Below are 19,162 nucleotides of genomic sequence, written 5' to 3' on the forward strand. Positions count from 1 at the left end.
CGAGTGTTACGCAAGAGCGCACGTTACAGTGACCGTTACGTAACAACAACAGTGTGTTTGAAACATTGTAGTAATATGAACCTCTCTCGTTTGTTATGTTTCAGACATACCCTGTAAATGGTGGCGCTAATCCAATGAGTCGTATATCTAGTTTATGGGGTCTCAGTGTTATCTTCTAATTATTTTGTAATGTAACGACAAAAATTAGATTACCGAGAGCAGGAGTCCGCGAATAGAATATAAACAACAGTATTATTAATGTGAGACAGTCAGGGCCGCGACCACCATAGACATTGAGGGGGACAAGTAAAAGAATCATTTAATATGAGTCAACTTTTTACGTTTTTTTTTTTTTTTTTATATGGCAATTTTGAGAGAGAGAGAGAAAGAGAGATGAAAGTTGCATTTGTTCTCTTTCTACAAAAATGAAGCTGTGAGTTTAGTTACTTCTTCATTGCTGAGTTATATAATTCAGCGATCCAGTATCAAAGCTTTTTTAATGTTAAATATTGGTTTCCTATTTTAATATAGTAAATATAATTAATTTCTGTGGCGCAGCGCTAAATGTTCAGCATCATTACTCCAGTCTTCAGTGTCACGTGCTCCTTCAGAAATCATTCTGTGTTTTTTTTTTGGGGGGGGGGGGACTTTGATAATTCTTCTTTTTATTCTTTGATGAATAAAAGGATAAAAATAATAGCATTTATTCAAAATAGTACAACTTGGCTAAAGGCCCACTTTAAGGGAAAATGTGCTATTCACTGCTCCTAAAATGTATAATTGCAGAAAAAAATATCTACGTTGTAATGAACATTAATGGAGCAACAGATTTTGTGTGAAAATAACTCATTCAAGTTGTTTATTTTGTTTTAAAAAACTTATATGACGTGGCAGGGGGGGGGGGGGGGCTTTTACTTTACACATGGGGCAAAAGGCATCTTTGCACTACTGTGCGCGATCAGATAAATATACACGTGCATCTTGATAAGCGAATGTTTTGGAAAGTGCTAGGCCACGTTTTTGTGCCATCTAATGGTTTAGATGAAACACTTTTTATTTCACTGAACGCTGAAAAAGTACCATAGGTCCCAAAAAATAAAATATAATATGAAGAAGCAAAAATGTTTCCAACACTGATTATAAATCAGCATATTAGATTGATTTCTGAAGGAAGACAGGACAGATAATGCTGAAAATTCAGCTTTGTTTCACAGGAATATTTTAAACTATTTTAAATTGCAATAATATTTCACAAAATGCCATATTTATTTTTGATCAATTGTTTAATTTTTTCAGCCTTGATGAAAGAAACATCTTTTAAAAAAAACTAAATTTCGATTTCTTTTTTACCACTTAAAAGAGAAAATAAATTACAATTGTCATAATTTATGCCATTTCAAATCTGAATTACTTTTTTCTTTAATGAAACTCAAAAGATGTTAGGAATAAGATTAAAAATATCCTAATATTCAAAAAATATGTATATATATTAGCAACTGACGTGAATGGTGACTGAAACTGAATTCTATAGTGTTCCACAAAAAATCTAACGATGTGATTATTGGTAAGTGATGACTAAATGACTTGTATTGTTTTATGGTGAACAGCTCTTTTAGGTTAATTTGATCTAAACGTCAAGATATATTTAATCTTATATGCTTTTTCTTTTATTCAGTTGGGGAAAATTTTAATCTAAGAATGCCTATGACATTAAGTTATCAAAAAGTTAAAGATAATGTAAGATCTACAAGACAGGTTTATGAAGGATCTAATGCAACTCATACACATCTGATAATCTACTGTTGCTGTGGGCCATAAAAGGGTTTTGTTGTTGTTGCATTATTATGGACTGGATGAGAGGGAAAACATAGCAACATAACAGTGTTTATTAAGTAATCCCTGGGCACTGATCCATCATCATTTTACAGATGATCTCACTGAGGACAAGGACGATTCTTACCAGAAACCCAAAGAACAGAATATTAAGAGGGGTAAAGGGCAATCTGTTATGAGACTGGATGATATTGTTTCACTCTGATGGATACATAAAAACACAGACACTACTGATTATCCTAATACTTAACAACAACAAGAGACCATTACGATAGTTAATGCTTTAATTAAAGCACTTATATAATGTTTGGTTTAACAAACTTTTTTTAAAATCTTAATTTCCAAACTCTCACATTACAATAAAACCATAATAAAACCAGAGAGGAATATGGACAGAAAATGCTAAACAAAACAAGGGGAGATGTTTAAAAAGAATATGTGCTACTGATCTCTGAAATCTCATTTTCTCTGCAGGTTTTCCAAGTAGCTGATGAATCTCTTCAGGTTGATCCTCATGTTGTCCAGAACACAAAGCTGATCAGGGCTGTATTTTCCTTTGCCTTCTTTTCGCAGCTGTGAGGGAACAAAAGGCCAAACTGTGAAAAGCCTGCCATCTAAAGGCCTAGGAACATACTAGAATACAGAGATCTGGCAATGGCTGTGCTGCGAATGTTCAGACTGTGAACTTATAAAAGCAGTTGAAAAAGTACTTCACAGTTTTAAAGTGGAACATTTTAGATCAGCCAGGACAGATCTGTTCAGCTGGATTTGAGGGTGCTTTTCTGTAGACGGTCTTTGTGCGAGACTGAGACAGTGCTTAAGCAACAGATCTCAGTCTCAGAAGTCAACTTTTTTTTTTTGCTTGAACCTTGAGCTCAAGCCTGAACATGCATTTGGAGGTGTGAGATGTTGCATTTGAGTGTCTGATGTAATGTTACTGTTCGGGTGTGTGAATGTGGTGCATGAGTGTGTTCGTATCTGTGGTGATCTCTCTTGTTGGCTTTAAACAAACCTTAGCCCTAAACCCTGGCTGAAGTGCTTTAAGAGACGAAAGCAGGTTAATATTTTTTCCAGCGCTCTCTGCTTCATCGCCATCTGCAAACACATCGAAGAGGGCATCCAGCGCTTCCCCGCACACTACCAGGTTTGAGTCCTTCATTGCGATATTCAGTAATGCATTTCCAATCAACTGCAAAAAGAGAATAAAGTTAGCTGAACAACTGACCAAAGCTATGCAATGACAAATATACTGTAAAAATAAAGCTATTAATAAAAGTTAATATAAAATACATTATATTACACAATTAATTTGTAAATCCAAATATCTGTTTTAAAGTACTAAGTCATAAAATACTACAGCATTTGATAAAAATAAATATTGCCACTTATAATTAAGTAAAATAAAGATATATTCTAAGAATAATCTAATAATTCTTAAGAATAGAAAGATTTAATAGGGTCTAACATAACATCAAATATTTTTTTTTATCCCTTTTCTATAACAAAATACAGTAATTTTTGAATGTTATATTTTTTTGTGGGCATAAAGAAAAGGCACTATGAACATTATTCTAACAATTGTGCCACAGTCAGTATTACCTGTAGAGAGTCTGTAGTGTTTTTCTCTTTGGCAAGAGAGCTTCCTGTGATACCGAGAATGGCCAGAGCATTAACTCTCACGCTGAGCAGCTCACAGCTGGAGGCAGTCTCACAAAAACTCATAAGCTGGTGTGGAGTCATACACTGCAGGATAAAACCCATAACACACATACAGTTAAAAATACCAAATAGAGCTTGAAATAATGTGACGCTAAAGCATAAAAACAATGAATGAATGTGGTTCTCACCTGAGGGATGTTTTTGCTAGCCATGATCTGTAGTAAAGAACGAAGAGCGCTGGTCACAGCCTCCAGGAACTCCTCATCCTTTAATGCCTCTAGAAATTAATGAACAATCATAGAAGAGATTACATTTTTGACACAATGGAAGTGGAAAAACCACAAAAAAATACAAGATGTACCTAACATAAAAAAAAAAAAAAAAAAAAAAAAACATTACTCACTGTCTTTAAAGATGAAAAAACAAATCAAAGATAAAGAAATGTTTGTTCCTCTTCGGGAACTCGAGCTGCGTCGATCGCATTTGGGGAACGCCTTTGGCAAGAACAACTCTGAATATCGTGTGCAATCAGTTCAATGGAAGAGCGTGACGTCACGGACGGGGTGACGTAGCGACCAGGAAGCTATAAAGACACGTGCCACGCAGCTGGCTTCAGCTTCGCGTCTTTCAGCAAGCGCTCTGTGTGTGCATGTTCATAAGTCTGTCTTGTAAGTCTTATTTACTGTTGTCTGTCCAGTTCAGTAGACTAAAATGCCTAAGTCCAAAGCAAAGACTAGACATTTGAAGGGCGAAACCAAATCGCGCTATAAACTGTGTGTTCCTCCATGCCAGCGCTACATCACGGCTGGAGACACACATGATTTATGCGTGGTTTGCCTGGGGTCGAAGCACGCTGAGTCAGCTCTCGAGGGAGCTGACTGTCCGCATTGTGAACGATTGCCAATGCGGACGCTTCGATCCCGGAGGGCTCTCTTCGAGGAGGGAGCCTTCGCCAGCGTTCCCCGCGGTTCTGGCCCCGCTTCTGCTGAGGCAGAGCGGCTGCTGCACTCGTGGGGTTCGCAGGTAGATCTGGCAGAGGGAATGGAGACGGGCACGTCCTTATCTCCTTCCTCATCTGCTAGATCTGGCGCCCAAACCCTGGGATCGGAAGCACACTCGTCGGTTTCTTCCGCCCAGGGCGAGGGGTCGACACTCCACCTCTCTTCGTCTGATGAGGTGGATGTGGAGACAGTTGGCAGGGATTCGCCACCCCTTTCGCCCCAGTATGAGGAGCTGCTGGAGGTGGTTACTCGCGCAGTCGAGAAGTTAAAAATAGACTGGCCCCCACAAAAATCACATGAACCGCAGAGAAGTAAATTAGATGAGCGGTATCTCAGGCCCAGACAACCACCTCCAGCCCGGAGCCTTCCCTTTTTTCCCGACCTCCATGATGAGATAGCGAGGTCGTGGAAACACCCATATTCCACCCGTCTTTTCGGCCCTGATTCGCAGTACTATGGGAATGTGACAGGGCTCGATGAGCGTGGTTACAGAGCGATGCCACGGGTTGAACAGACGCTTGCGGGCTATCTGTCACCCGGTTCGGCGTCGTCTCTGAAGGCTCCGGCCTTGCCTACTAAAGCATTGAGAACGACATCAGGGTTAGTGGGCAAGGGCTATGTGGCAGCAGGTCAGGCAGGGGCGTGCCTTCACACCATGGCCGTCCTTCAAGCATATCAGGCCGACCTGTTGAGAGATGTAGACGAGGGAGAGGGGATCAAGTCCGACGATATTGCAGAGCTTAGACGGACCGCTGATCTCTCCCTCCGCGCCACCAAAGAGACCGCTCGCGCAATTGGGCGGTCTATGGCAGCCTTGGTGGCCGCGGAGAGGCATTTATGGCTGAACCTGTCCCAAATTAAAGACCGTGACAGGTTCTGCCTCCTGGACGCCCCGCTCCAAGCCTCGGGCCTGTTCGGCGACACAGTCAATACTGTCGTCGACAGGTTCCAGGAGGCCCGTAAACAGGCGGCGGCGTTCCAGAGTTTCCTCCCTCGTCGCTCTTGTGGGTTATCTGGACGGGAGATACCCACGCCACTAGCAGGCTCCTCATACCGCGAGGCTCAAAAGCAGAGCGTCGCCACTCGTGCTCCCCCACGCCGGGACCGAGGGTCTAAGCGACGCTCTGAGTCGGGGGCTCCTAGATTAAAATCAGATCTTCGTACTATTATCGAAGCTAGGAAGTCCTCGACAAAGAGGTCCTGACGCCATGCTACCAGTGACCTCGAGGGTAGCCCCTACGGGGTCAGAGCGGTTCCCACCTCAGTATACGGTGCCCGCCTCTCCCCGGTACCCTCCGGAGGCCGGTCTGCCAACCCTGCCAGTGTTTCAGGGCGCAGCGGTCTCCCGCGAGCGTCCCTCCCAGTTATTTCCGCCCGTGAGCGTAGCGGAGCTGGGAAGCTCGCCTCCCCTTCGGGGGCCTCTTACACCAGAGATCAGTCTCGAGAGGCTGATTCCCTTAGTACATTTTCGAGCAGCGTGGAAACTTCTGCCAAATGTTTCTCAATGGGTCCTGCACACAGTAGAAAGAGGCTACGCTATTCAATTCGGCCGTCCACCGCCGAAATTCAATGGGGTTACACCGACAGTCGTCGGCCCCCAGCAGGCTCTGGTTATGGAACAAGAAGTGAATACCCTATTAAGGAAGGAGGCCATCGAGGTGGTCCCTCCTCTAGACAGGGAATCCGGGTTCTACAGCCGGTATTTCATAGTTCCAAAGAAGGATGGGGGGTTGCGTCCGATCTTAGACCTACGTCAGTTAAACCTCTCAGTTACGTCACTGAAGTTCAAAATGCTTACTGTCAAACAGGTTGTAGCTCAAATCAGATCCGAGGACTGGTTTGTCACGATAGATCTCAAAGACGCATACTTCCACATATCCATCCTTCCACAACACAGGAAGTTTCTGAGGTTCGCTTTCGGGGGCAAAGCTTATCAATATCGAGTACTTCCATTCGGCCTTGCACTCTCACCCCGCACGTTCACGAAGTGTGTAGATGCGGCTCTGGTACCCCTCCGTATGCAGGGCATCCGCATTCTAAATTATATCGACGATTGGTTGATCTTAGCTCAATCAGAGCAGATGGCGGTTCGACATCGAGATGTCGTTCTCGCACACATGGGGGAGCTGGGTTTGAGACTGAATGCCAAGAAGAGTGTACTTTCTCCAGTTCAGAGAACCACCTATCTAGGCGTAGTATGGGATTCGACCACGATGCAGGCACGTATGTCTCCTGCTCGGATCGAGTCGATCCTCACATCAGTCAAGAGAGTCAGAGAAGGCCAGTCACTCACTGTGAAGCAGTTTCAGAGACTGTTAGGGCTCATGGCAGCTGCGTCCAACGTGATACCTTTTGGTCTCCTGCACATGAGGCCCCTTCAGTGGTGGCTCAAGACCAAGGGGTTTTCCCCGAGGGGAAATCCTTTCCGAACTATTCAGGTCACGCGGCGATGCCTTCGTGCCTTAGACATATGGAAGAAACCTTGGTTCTTGAATCAGGGCCCGGTGCTGGGAGCTCTTGGTCGCCGTGTAACGCTAGCGACAGATGCGTCCCTCACCGGTTGGGGTGCGGTCATGAGTGGCCACCCTGCCCGCGGTCTGTGGAGCGGTCGCCATCTGACATGGCACATCAATTGTCTAGAAATGCTAGCAGTGTATCGAGCTTTAAAATATTTCCTCCCAGACCTGAGAGGCTGTCATGTGTTAGTGCGCACCGACAACACAGCGGTAGTCTCTTATATCAATCACCGGGGGGTCTGCGTTCACGCCCCTTGTACAAGCTGGTGTACCAGATCCTCCTGTGGTCCCAGGGCAAACTCCTCTCGTTAAGAGCAGTGTATATTCCTGGCCGATTGAATGTGGGAGCAGACATGCTGTCGAGACAGGGGCCGAGGCCCGGGGAATGGATGCTCCATCCCGAGGTGGTGAAGCAGATATGGCAGATATTTGGCAAAGCTCAGGTGGACCTCTTCGCGACTCGAGAGACATCGCAATGTCCCCTCTGGTTCTCTCTAGTTCACCCAGCTCCACTGGGACTAGATGCCATGGCACAGACTTGGCCGAGGCTTCGTCTGTATGCTTTTCCCCCCATCGCTCTGCTCCCGGGAGTTCTGGCGAGAGTACGCCGGGACGGGGTCTGTCTGTTGTTAGTAGCCCCGTTCTGGCCGGGCCGAGTATGGTTCGCAGATCTGATTTCTCTCCTCGACGGCTCTCCATGGCAGATTCCGATCAGGACAGATCTACTCTCTCAGGCGCAGGGCAAAATAATTCACCCTCGCCCGGAGTTGTGGAAGCTGTGGGTGTGGCCCCTGAGGGGGCACATCTGTTAGCAGCTGGTCTCTCAACCGAGGTTGTTGAGACCCTACTCCAATCCAGAGCTCCCTCTACGAGGAAACTGTACGCCCTGAAGTGGAAACTCTTCACTTCATGGTGCAGAGATCGCCACCTTGACCCTGTTAACTGCCCAGTTGGTACAGTTCTGGAGTTTTTACAAGCTAGGCTCTCTGCGGGGTTGACCCACTCCACCTTAAAGGTGTACGTGGCGGCCATAGCTGCTTACCACGTCCCTTTCAGTGACCAGTCACTGGGTAGACACCCCCTAGTTACACGTTTCCTCCGAGGTGCACTGAGGCTGAGACCTCCAGTACGGTCCCGTATTCCCCCATGGGATCTGGTTGTGGTGTTAGAGGCTCTCTGCAAAGCTCCATTCGAGCCAATTCAAGAAATATCAGACAGACATCTGACACTTAAGACTGCCCTATTATTGGCTATTACTTCTCTAAAGAGAGTTGGAGATCTCCAGGCCCTCTCGGTGGCCCCTAATTATCTAGACTTTGCCCCTGGTATGGCCAAAGCATTTCTTTACCCTCGAGCGGGTTATATTCCTAAAGTTCCCTCTGTCACACCACAACCTGTCGTACTGCAGGCCTTCTGTCCTCCTCCCTTTCGGGAGCCAGACCAGGTGAAGCTAAATTGTATGTGTCCAGTGCGAGCACTGGACGCATACGTCCACAGAGCTGCCCTGTGGAGAAAATCCGACCAATTGCTTGTATGCTACGGTCCTACTAACAGGGGTTCTCCTGCCTCTAAGCAGACCCTTAGCCGTTGGATAGTCGAGGCTATCAACGAGTCATATGAGTCCTCTGGTCTTCCCCTTCCTTTGGGAGCCAAGGCTCACTCTACGCGGAGTATGGCTGCCTCTAAGGCCTTCCTGGCAGGTGTGTCCCTCTTGGACATCTGCAACGCTGCGGGGTGGTCCACGCCCTCTACATTTGCCAGATTTTACAATCTCGATATGCGAGCCGCTCCTGGCTCTTCTGTCCTCTCGTCCTAAGCTGTGCTCTACGGATACACACTAGGCAGGGGTTTGGTAGTCTGGCAGCGTTGGCACATCGTTCCCCAAATGCGATCGACGCAGCTCGAGTTCCCGAAGAGGAACGTCCCTAGGTTACGTATGTAACCCTAGTTCCTCGAGGGAACGAGACGCTGCGTCGCCGAGCCATACTCCCGGCACCCCTGCCTGCGCTTGCTTCCCTACTCGAAGCTGAAGCCAGCTGCGTGGCACGTGCCTTTATAGCTTCCTGGTCGCTACGTCACCCCGTCCGTGACGTCACGCTCTTCCATTGAACTGATTGCACACGATATTCAGAGTTGTTCTTGCCAAAGGCGTTCCCCAAATGCGATCGACGCAGCGTCTCGTTCCCTCGAGGAACTAGGGTTACATACGTAACCTAGGGACGTTTTTTTTAATCAATGGATTTACATAAATGTAATTTTATTTGAAACGAAAAATATATATAAAATGGTTTTAAGTCAGTTATGACAATCTTGCTGTAGTGTATCAGTAGGAAATATCAATTTACATTTCCAAACGTTATTTTTGCTTTTGTAATAATCCAGTGAGCTTTTGTACTGTATGCACAAGGAGTCTGATAACAGCCAGTGCGCCACACAGAGATCTGATCTCATCATCATCAGTCTGTCTGGAATAACACGAAGAAAGATAACAAACTGAGACAGACTCAATCCAGAAGAACTGTGGCAACGTCTCCAAAATGCTTCAAGAAACCTGCAAAGCTACAGCACTGTGCAAAGATTTAGGCACTTGTGTAAAAATGCTGTAAAGTGAGGATGCAGTCAAAAATAATGCCATTTTATGAATTAACTTAAATAAATCAACATTTGGTGTGCGTGTGTGTATATATCAATTAATGTGTTAATGGGATAATAATGTGTTAACTTGCCCAGCCCTAATATATACATACACAGAAGAAATATATAAATTAAAATAATTAAGATCAATTATATAGTATTGCTCTTTCACAGTGCACTACAACATATTTGATCTAGCTTATTTTGCTATTAATTTTTTATATTGGTATTTAATTTATTGTGGTAATATTTTTCTATATTTAATTAACATGGGAAAATGCCTGCTGATATAAGAAAGAGAGAAAATGAAGTGGAAGTATCACAGCAAAATTGAAACTGGCACAATAAGCAATTTATCTTGATTATCTTAAGTGAAAATAAATTCTATTAAATCATTCAGCCCTATGTAATAGCAAAAGATCTACCTTCTGAACTAAAGACCAATGAAGAGAGGTGCTGAGCAACTGCCTGCAGCCCTGAAGCACCACCAAGAAATTCTGTATCCATAGAGGAAAGGATATTATGGAGACACGTCAATGCCCGACACTGCACCCGCTGCATCCTAGAAGAATCAAAGACTATAAGATTTGGGTTTTCACTGCTCTGTAGAAACACTACGAAGGTCATGAATACTTTTTCAAGAGGTATTTCCAGGTAAGGTCCTTGCTACAGATCTCAAGGGCAGCAGCGCTGGGGAACTCTGCCTTCTTCAAGACCTGTAAGAAATCAATCAGTGAAGTGAATTCAGTACACACACTTCACTATGACACAGGTGTAAAGTATCTATTACAAATATATAGTATATCATGCCAATAGTGTGCCTTTGACACAAATTTGTGTATTTCAAGGGGTCATAGGATACATTTCTTATGAATTTTCTCAGAGGCCATCTATCTTTTTCAGCGAAAGCATTCATAATGTAATTCAGCCGTGTATGACAATTTTTCATCTTGTCTTTTACTCTAAGAACTAAATTGCCTGTTTTTCCTACTTATTCTAAAGACTCCACCATTATTTATTACCATTTCATAATAATCCACTTGATTCCTTGATCATGTTAACGCTGTCATTATATCACAACACATGTGCTTTCCTTTGGTAAAATCATGCTTTTAAAACACACACACACACTTGTGCAAGTTAATATTTTTGTGGAAACCATGATGCACTTCTGCACAATTTGCAGAATTATTTGATTAATCGAAAGTTCAAAACAACAGCATTTATTTGAAATAAGAATATTTTATAACGTAAACTCTATCAACGTAACTGGAACATTTTTACATTTTGACTGTCACTTTTGATGAATCTGATGTGCCCTTGCTAAATGAAAGTATGAGATCCTTTAGGAAAAAACTGACCCCAGAATCCAGAACGGTAGTCTACTAACTCAAGATTATTACATCAGCAAGCACATTTTTGTCATGGACTACTTCAGTGCCCCTCTCTATCTGCAAACATGAGACAAATCCTTCACAAGGCCTAGCCAGTGTCCTCATTTAACTGCCAAAATATGCCCAGAACACTCTCATTTTAGACGGTTTTACCCAGATCCCTACATGACCTGAAGTACAGCATGTGAGAATTGTGTTCTCCCCAGTGAACCAGAAGAGAATAAAATGAATATCTGTGGCACTGTATGTTTTGCTGACAGTGTAATAATGTGTGTTACCTGTTGAGGTATGTTGTGGTTGAGCAGGATTGTGTGAAGTTCAGCAGACAGACAGAGAGGAGAGAACAAACTGGAATTAGTGTCTGACCTCCCATCAGCACACATCTCGCTCTCATCGCTGCTGGACATCTCCTCCCACTCATCATCTGAGGGCTCTACAGACAAACACACACACAGTCGATATCTTGTCACATTACCTCTGTCTTGTCTTCTCTGACACAAACACAGAAATCATTCCTCTAATTTCGCACATTAGAAGGAAAACCAGTCTCGTCTTCCCTGCTGGCCTATAAACACACACACACACACACTCACCATCAGAACAGTACATGTTGACGATGATTTCCAGCGATGTCTGCTGTGCTGACAGTAGTGCTTTGGCCTCTCTCAACTCCAGTCTGTCTCTCTTAAAACCCAGAGACACACAGCAAAACCACAGAAGTAATTGTTTGGGTCATTTGTGCACATACAGTGATGGTTAAACTGATACTTTAACTGAGTACCAATAACAGACTTGAATAGGAAACATTGAAATAATTAAGAGCATTCACAACACAGATTTGAAACATAGTTTGCTTTGGTTCCAGATGTAAACTGGGCCACACATTTGAGGCTCTGGATCAAATTTGACCCTGAACTCTCAAAAGAGGACAATGTTCAGGACACCCTATGGGTTGGTTGGACAGGGGCTTTACACTCAAGTGTAAGTGGGGAGTCACTCTGTGTTTAGAGGAAGGCTCTGAGGGACAGATGTGCCATCACTTGGGTGGACATGGGTTGAAGGGGAATAGCCTTCACATCAAGTAGCATAGTGGAGACAGTCTTTAAGATGCATCTGTGATCTCCATTCACACACACACTAACCTATCATAATAATAGAAGTGGCTCATTTGTTTAGTTGTTAATGTTTTTAGATAAAGCACCCCAAAAAAAGCTTAATCACCATCACTTTGTTCTGGAATCACACAAGAGTGAGTAAATGGTCACAGAATATTCAGTTTTAAAACTAATTTTCACTAAATGTTTAAAAAAAATGTCCACTTAAAACAATAGCTTTAAACTTACAGGCAACAGATCGTAGATGTCATTTCTTGTTTTTGATATTCGTCCATTAGGCTTTCTTCCATTCATCTTCTCATCTCTCACATCCTCCTCCATCTCTTCGACCTCGGGACATGCGAGCCGTTCGTCTGTACGACCGGACTCTGCTGCAGATGTGGTCTCTTTGGACAGACGGGCAGACTCTGCACGCCACAGCTCTGGGATGAGCTGTCCCGCGTCCAGACTGAGGCTGTGTGAGAGAGTGGTGGCCAGCGCGGTCAACGTCTGAGACTGCTGGGCTGGAGACAGACTGCTCTTCAGATTCCATAAAGAGCCTGAAAGATGGAGGAAAACCAAACACATATGACGAAACACACACACACATATATAAATATATAAGTTAGGACTGTCAGTTACACACAATAACGCAATTAAAATATGTTAATTCAGTTAACACACTGGCCCTGCCCCCAAACATGTATGTAATCTTACAATTCATACAGTTGACTGTTGACAAATATGATGCATTGCAACAACTCTATAAATGCAGTAATGCCCTAAAATTCAAGACACTGGGGCAAAAGACATTTTTGTCTTTTATTTCTATCATATGATAAGCATATCACACCAGCAATGACAGCAATATCAGTAAAACTAAAAGTAATACTCTGAACAGTAAAAAAAAAAAAAAAAGTACTCAAGTAGTTAGTTACTAGTTGCTTTGGATCACATACTGTATATCTATAGTCTATTTTTATCTATAGTTCTATTTTATCTATATGATATATAGATAAGATTTATGTAATGTATGTGTGAGTATATATACATTTTATTTTTCATCACCCTTTCCGCCAGTCTTCAGTGTCACATAATCCTTCAGAAATCATTCCAATATGTTGATTTATGATCAATGATGTTCTTTTTACCAGGGCCTTTAGTCAATGTTTTTACTACATGATCAGTGTCATGCGTTCTTTTACCTGCAGCCAGCGTTCGCAGGAGAGTGTATTCCAGACTGGTGTGTGTGGAGAACAGAATGTTTTCCAAGACCCCAAACACCGCTGCATTCACACTGCGCATGAGCTCTGCGTTCTCTTCTGTTGCTGTGTGCAAGCAGTGGGCTACACAGAAAACAACAACAATTACCCAAATAAAGGAGTGTGAGAATAAAAAATATGGAGTATGGAAATCTGTAAAGAAATATCCATTTGTCTATTTCGGAGGAATAAAAAAAAATTAGTGTATATACAGTATACACACTACTGTTTGAAAGCTTGGGAATATAATGTGTTTTTTTTTTTTTTTTTTTGAAGCAAGTATACTCTTGCATTCTTTTACATTCATTTATTGGATAAAAAAAAAATTATGATGCAAAATATCATAACAATTAAAAAAAAAAAAAAAAACTTCAAATGCAATTTATTCCAGTGAAGATAAAGCTGAATTTTCAGCATCATTACTCCAGTCTTCAGAGTCACTTCTTGGTGCGTTTCTGATATATATATATATATATATATATATATATGTGTGTGTGTGTGTGTGTGTGTGTGTGTGTGTGTGTGTGTGTGTGTGTGTGTGTGTGTGTGTGTTGATCTAGAATGAGTGGCACCTGCTGATATTGCCAGCTCCATGTTCTGAGAGTGTCTCTGCAGACAGTGTAGAAAAACATCTAGAAGTCCAGTCTTGTTAAACACTGACACAGCTCTGCTGCTGCTCTCACTACACAACCACAGAAAAACAGATCATACACGACAAACAACTGTATCATCTGATTCAACACATTTTGACTGTTTAAGACGCAACTCTTCAACCCTTATTTTTAGAGCATTGTGTTAGCAGCGCAAAAAGGTTGTGGGTTCGATTCCCAGGGAACACACATACTGGTAAAAAAATAAATAAAATTATAGCCTGAATGCACTGTAAGTCGCATTGGATAGAAGCATCTTCTAAATGCATAAATGTAAATTGTAAGTATATTACATGTGGTATTTAAAAATGGGATCATTAAATGTTGTGCTTAATGACTTTTAATGAGATTAGTCTCATAAACTTCAGCCTGCAAACTAGTGACTATATATAAAGCATGATGATGTGCTATCAAGGCTTCACAGGAAACACTTAAGACACTTACAGGCATTTGGGACATTTGTAAATACACTTAAGTGTAAACGTAAATAGGGGTGGTGAAAAAATCGATTATTGATTAATCGCGAGTATGTTATGGACAAGTATGAATCGATTATTAAATGTTCAAAAATAGATATATATATATTTTTTTTGCATTTTATTTTGTAAAAAAATGTATACCGGGAGTTGAACGTCACGAACGCACCCAGTTCCAGTTAGCAAGCAGCCAGAGCAGGTGTGTAAAATGGAAAAACCAGGAACGAGCAACCAACCGATCCACCCAGTTCCATCTGGGCTCAAAGCACGCATGTGGATTCATTTTGATTTTCATGGCAGGAGCTCTAACCCTCTTGGCGCCATGGTCGAGTTTACTCGACAAGATGCGGCACTGAATAAAACGGCCGATTTTGTCTAATAGGGTGTCAAATTTCACGTGACCTCCCCTGCACCAGATAGCAGACATGTAATACTTCATCTCCGACTCAAAAAAACGTCATGCTCCTATACAAAATCTTCGAGCTAGAGCGCATTGAATCAGTGCGAAAAAAAGCAGAGCTAGTGTGAGAGTGAGCCATTTTATCTGACCAATATTGTCAACGTCAGCAAGTATTGTCATTATTATTATGATTATCATCATTATTATTATAATTATCTAATGGAATCAATAAAGCTTCAATAAACCCGCAATGAAGTGTTGGGACTTCTATTCGTGGACACTGATTCTGAAGGGGAATATCTGTATTCAGAAGATGACGGTGATACTGAAAGTGAAAGTATAGCCCTACACCAAGCACAAACGAGGAATCCTTTGCCCATTGTAAATGGTCCTTTGCAAGATGTCAGAGGTGTGAACAATGTTTGCAGGCGTCGGAGTGTTCATTGCGAAATTAGCAGGCGTGTTATTGTTGCGGGGATGAGGCGGGAGTATTTTTTCCGCGCTAGTCATGTATATTGTCTTCTGACTGCACCTCTACGCAATCGCGGGGACAGTAGTGGAGACTTTGTCTAATGCCTCTGGGTATGTTAGACGAGGTGGAAGTATTCATACGACAGTTAGGAGGCAAGGTGGAGAGTACCTCTAGCAATTTAAAATTAATTTAAAATATTTACCTTTGTAATAGAAGTGAATCTACTTTAACGATTGCATTCATAGCAAGCTTTTTATCAGTTTCTAAATTACTAGTAGGCTATTTAAAAATATAATTCCTTATATAGGCTACTAGTAATTAGCTTCTTCTTCTTCTTTTTTAATTTTACCAGAACTGCTTAAACACAAACTTAAGACAGATACTCCAACAAGGTGGAATAGTGATGTATTCATTTCTGTGTTTTACAGAACATAAGCTGCATACAAATAATTCTGAAGTTATAACTACATGACACAGAAAGTGCTTTGAGTTGTTGTTACTCAATAAAAGAGTTAAGTAATTCAGTAGCTGACTTTTTTTTAAATACTGCAATCACTTTGTAGTGTATTTTCGTTTACTGTTGTGAAATGGAAAATCAATAATCTCTAATCGAGAATCGTTAATAATCAAAATCGACTGTAATCGAATCGGGACTTCAATAATCGTAATCGAATCGAATCGGGAAATCAGACAGATTAACCACCCCTAAACGTAAATGTGTTAATTTGATCAATTTGGCTACGATAATTGGTTTTCCCAGTGACCATGAAGTCAGTTTGAGTTCAATCTTACCAGAGGTTCCAAAGCAAATTCACAGCCTCATTGGCGACGTCTTCCACCGTGTGTTTATGTCCTTTCACAGTAGAAGAGGAGCTCACGTCAAAACCAGCACAGCACTGCTCTCCACAAAAACACACAAGAGACTTGGGTGGGTAATATGGCAAAAACACCAGATCGCATATGATTTTTTTTTCAGGCAGGATCATGATACACAATCCTGTTCCTTTTGTTTTTTTAAGACTCTTTGAAAGTGAATGAGAAGAAGTGCAACCATCATCATTTAATTGGACTGGCTAAAATCTCCATCAATGCAATAATATCTGTTGTAAAGGGTGGTCACACTACACTCATTCCACTGACTTCCATTAATATGCATTTAAGTACTGGAGGAGTCCAGAGGTGCAAACTGTTTCACATTTCACTTCATTCCAAACAGAACTCTACCCTACAAATTCATATCAATGAATACCAATTAAGACCAATAAAAGATTAATGCATCACAGCACGAGATGAAATTAAAAACACAAACTTTAAAGCAACAGGTTTGCAGCGTTACAGAAAAGTGGATTGTATATTTGTACATTTTGGATTTATTATAACTAGTTATAAGTTGAATTTATGTTTCAAAAAAATGACAAGAACATGACAAGAAATGTTGTGTTCAATCAATGTCTAGCGTGACCTCCCCTTTAAACATTTTAAACATCATGTTGAAAAATCTAGTTAAAGACATTCATGGCAATAAAGCTTTTTAAATGAACTGATCCAGCATCCGTACCTCCCTCAGGAGAGCAGACAGAGGCGTCAGCACATCCTCTCTCACCATGTCCTCACACACTTCAGGACCTCCACAGGCACTAAGATTCCTGTAGCACACACAGAGATCAAAATGAAGGGTAATTTTACCAAACAAACCCCAAAGCAGAGGAGTGTTATATCAGAGAGCTGTGTCAGCAAAATAATGACAGCAATAATGTAAAACATTAAGCTGTTAAAAAGCCAAACTACTCAAGAGGGAAATAATGAAACTGAAATATATAGAATTACTGCTTGTCTTATCTATGGAATAAATGCGAAGTCTGTGTGACAGAGTTTTTGTGTGTCTGTCATTGCCTTGGTAAGTTAGCTGGATATCTACTACAGCTCAGGTTTACCATGTCAGACTCACCTGGAAGTGTGTGTGTGTGTGTGTGTGTGTGTGTGTGTGTGTGTGTGTGTGTGTGTGTGTGTGTACCTGAGTGCTCCAGCAGCAGTCTCTCTCACGGCCAGGCTGCGGTCCAGCAGTAAAGGTCCTATTTTCCTGACTGCATCTCTCTGGAGGAATCCTGGGATCGTCTGAGTCTGCTGCACAACACGAGAGATACTGGCACACGCATACTCGCGAACATCAGCTGAGGGACTCTGCAGCTAAACACACACACACACACACACACACACACACAGAGAGAGAGAGAGAGAGAGAGAGAGAGAGAGAGAGAGAGAGAGAGAGAGAGAGAGAGGAGAGTCACGTGTTAATGGACATGGATTTGAAAATTTGAAAACTGGCTTGTTCTTCCGAATCCCACTTGCTTGACAGCTGCACAAGTCTGTTCAGCCGTAAAGGTCTGCTGCCTCGCTTCATTTATTCAAAACGCCATCAGTGAAAGGGCTGACACAGGTTTTCCACACTACATATTTAGCGGTTTCGCAAATATCGGTTTTATGTCAGTATTTTCAGATACTCAGGTTCATAAAGATAATTTACTGCAAGTCTGCGGAGTTGTCAGAGAAAGGGGCGCTTACTTTCTCGAGCAGCTCCGCCGCCGGAGAGTCTTCATCTTCTGATTCTTCAACAGTCTGTTTAACAGGGGTAGCTGAAAGACCATCGGGAGAAAACGATGGCCGTTTGAACTTGTTGTTTTTAGTCTTTCCCATGTTTTAATGTGTTTCGACTGCACTTGAAGTTAAATACCAATTCCGAGCTGTTTTAAAACTCCAGTAGACTCACAACAAGAGCGACCATGTGGATGTCTTAGCCACTGCCGTAAAGCGTAACAGACAGCCGTGATTAAAGTGCCGTCGAAAAGATGGGAGTTTCTTTGACTGTCTATGGTGCCACCCTGTGGGTCCAAAAACGCACTGCATTTGAAAGCTGGTCTGATAGAAATCCCATTACTCTGCACGGGAGATATGGGATGCCAAATGGTCAGCATCCAGTCATCTGTTTTCTCTATCTGAAGTTCCACCATAAAATAAGCCATAAATCAAAACCAAGCGTATTTGATCTTGTTACAGATAAACTCCTTCAGGGGAGCCCATGTCTAATCTTTAATAGTATTAAGAGTGAATCTTCCCATATGGTGTTTGAGATCAGTCTGTACTCCCTCTTCTGCATCTTCTCTCGGGATCCTGGGAATGGAGGAGGGGGTTTCATCTTTTTTTTTTTTTTTTTTGGCATCATTTTCTCATTTACTGCCTATGCAGAACCTAAAATAGAGGCCATTTAATTAATCACCTTGTAATTGTTTGTCAACTGGACAGTCAAACATTAAAAAGCTCTAAAAACTTAACTATTGCAAATAAATTGGTTTAAAGATTGTGGGACCAACTTGGCTTAAACTGTTTACTAGATTTGCGAATGCAAATTGGCTTGGTTTGGAGGTAGGAGCATGCACATTATTGTGATTCAGATGTTGGCACGTGCATGGTGAGGAAGACCAGCAGCAATACTTAAAAACAACAGTAACACTCAATGTGTTTCTTCTCTTTTTTTTACAGTTATACAAACACCTGTAAATTGTTCATATAGGTGTCAACTAATGTACACCTTTTAGATTTTTTATATTTATTCAAATAAACTGTAAATCATATGTAAATCATGCTACTTTTTCACAACCGAATGGGCTCAAATGCAAATTTGAAGCTCAGTAGCATTTGAGGAGAAAGACTTACAGTCATAACAAACAACTGTAATGTTTTCATTTAGATGTCCACTACAATGCACACCTTATA

At 42.0% G+C, this 19,162-nt stretch overlaps 1 protein-coding gene across 1 annotated transcript; it reads right to left on the reverse strand.

The window, feature by feature from the left end:
* Positions 1 to 1,870: 1,870 nt before the first annotated feature.
* heatr3 (HEAT repeat containing 3) lies at positions 1,871 to 18,217 on the reverse strand. Its single transcript, XM_026267617.1, has 15 exons — positions 17,954 to 18,217; positions 17,406 to 17,578; positions 16,950 to 17,037; positions 16,184 to 16,287; positions 13,966 to 14,075; positions 13,337 to 13,477; positions 12,381 to 12,691; positions 11,631 to 11,721; positions 11,316 to 11,470; positions 10,277 to 10,359; positions 10,069 to 10,205; positions 3,681 to 3,769; positions 3,433 to 3,576; positions 2,846 to 3,022; positions 1,871 to 2,406 (listed from the first exon to the last, which is right to left on the reverse strand). The coding sequence occupies exons 1-15, from the start codon at positions 18,083 to 18,085 to the stop codon at positions 2,293 to 2,295; spliced, it is 2,049 nt and encodes a 682-aa protein (XP_026123402.1). The 5' UTR covers positions 18,086 to 18,217; the 3' UTR covers positions 1,871 to 2,292.
* Between the last annotated feature and the right edge of the window lie 945 nt (positions 18,218 to 19,162).

This window comes from Carassius auratus, chromosome 7, assembly GCF_003368295.1.
Source record: "Carassius auratus strain Wakin chromosome 7, ASM336829v1, whole genome shotgun sequence".
Taxonomy (NCBI): domain Eukaryota; kingdom Metazoa; phylum Chordata; class Actinopteri; order Cypriniformes; family Cyprinidae; genus Carassius; species Carassius auratus.

Bases quoted from the DNA above. Each gene is read 5' to 3' on its own strand.
- heatr3 (XM_026267617.1), bottom strand. From the start codon at position 18,085: ATGGGAAAGACTAAAAACAACAAGTTCAAACGGCCATCGTTTTCTCCC. The intron at 16,288-16,949 runs GTACGGATGCTG...TGTGGAGAGCAG, and splicing joins TGTCTGCTCTCCTGAGGGAG to TGCTGTGCTGGTTTTGACGT. The intron at 11,471-11,630 runs GTGAGTGTGTGT...GTTTGTCTGTAG, and splicing joins CAACATGTACTGTTCTGATG to AGCCCTCAGATGATGAGTGG.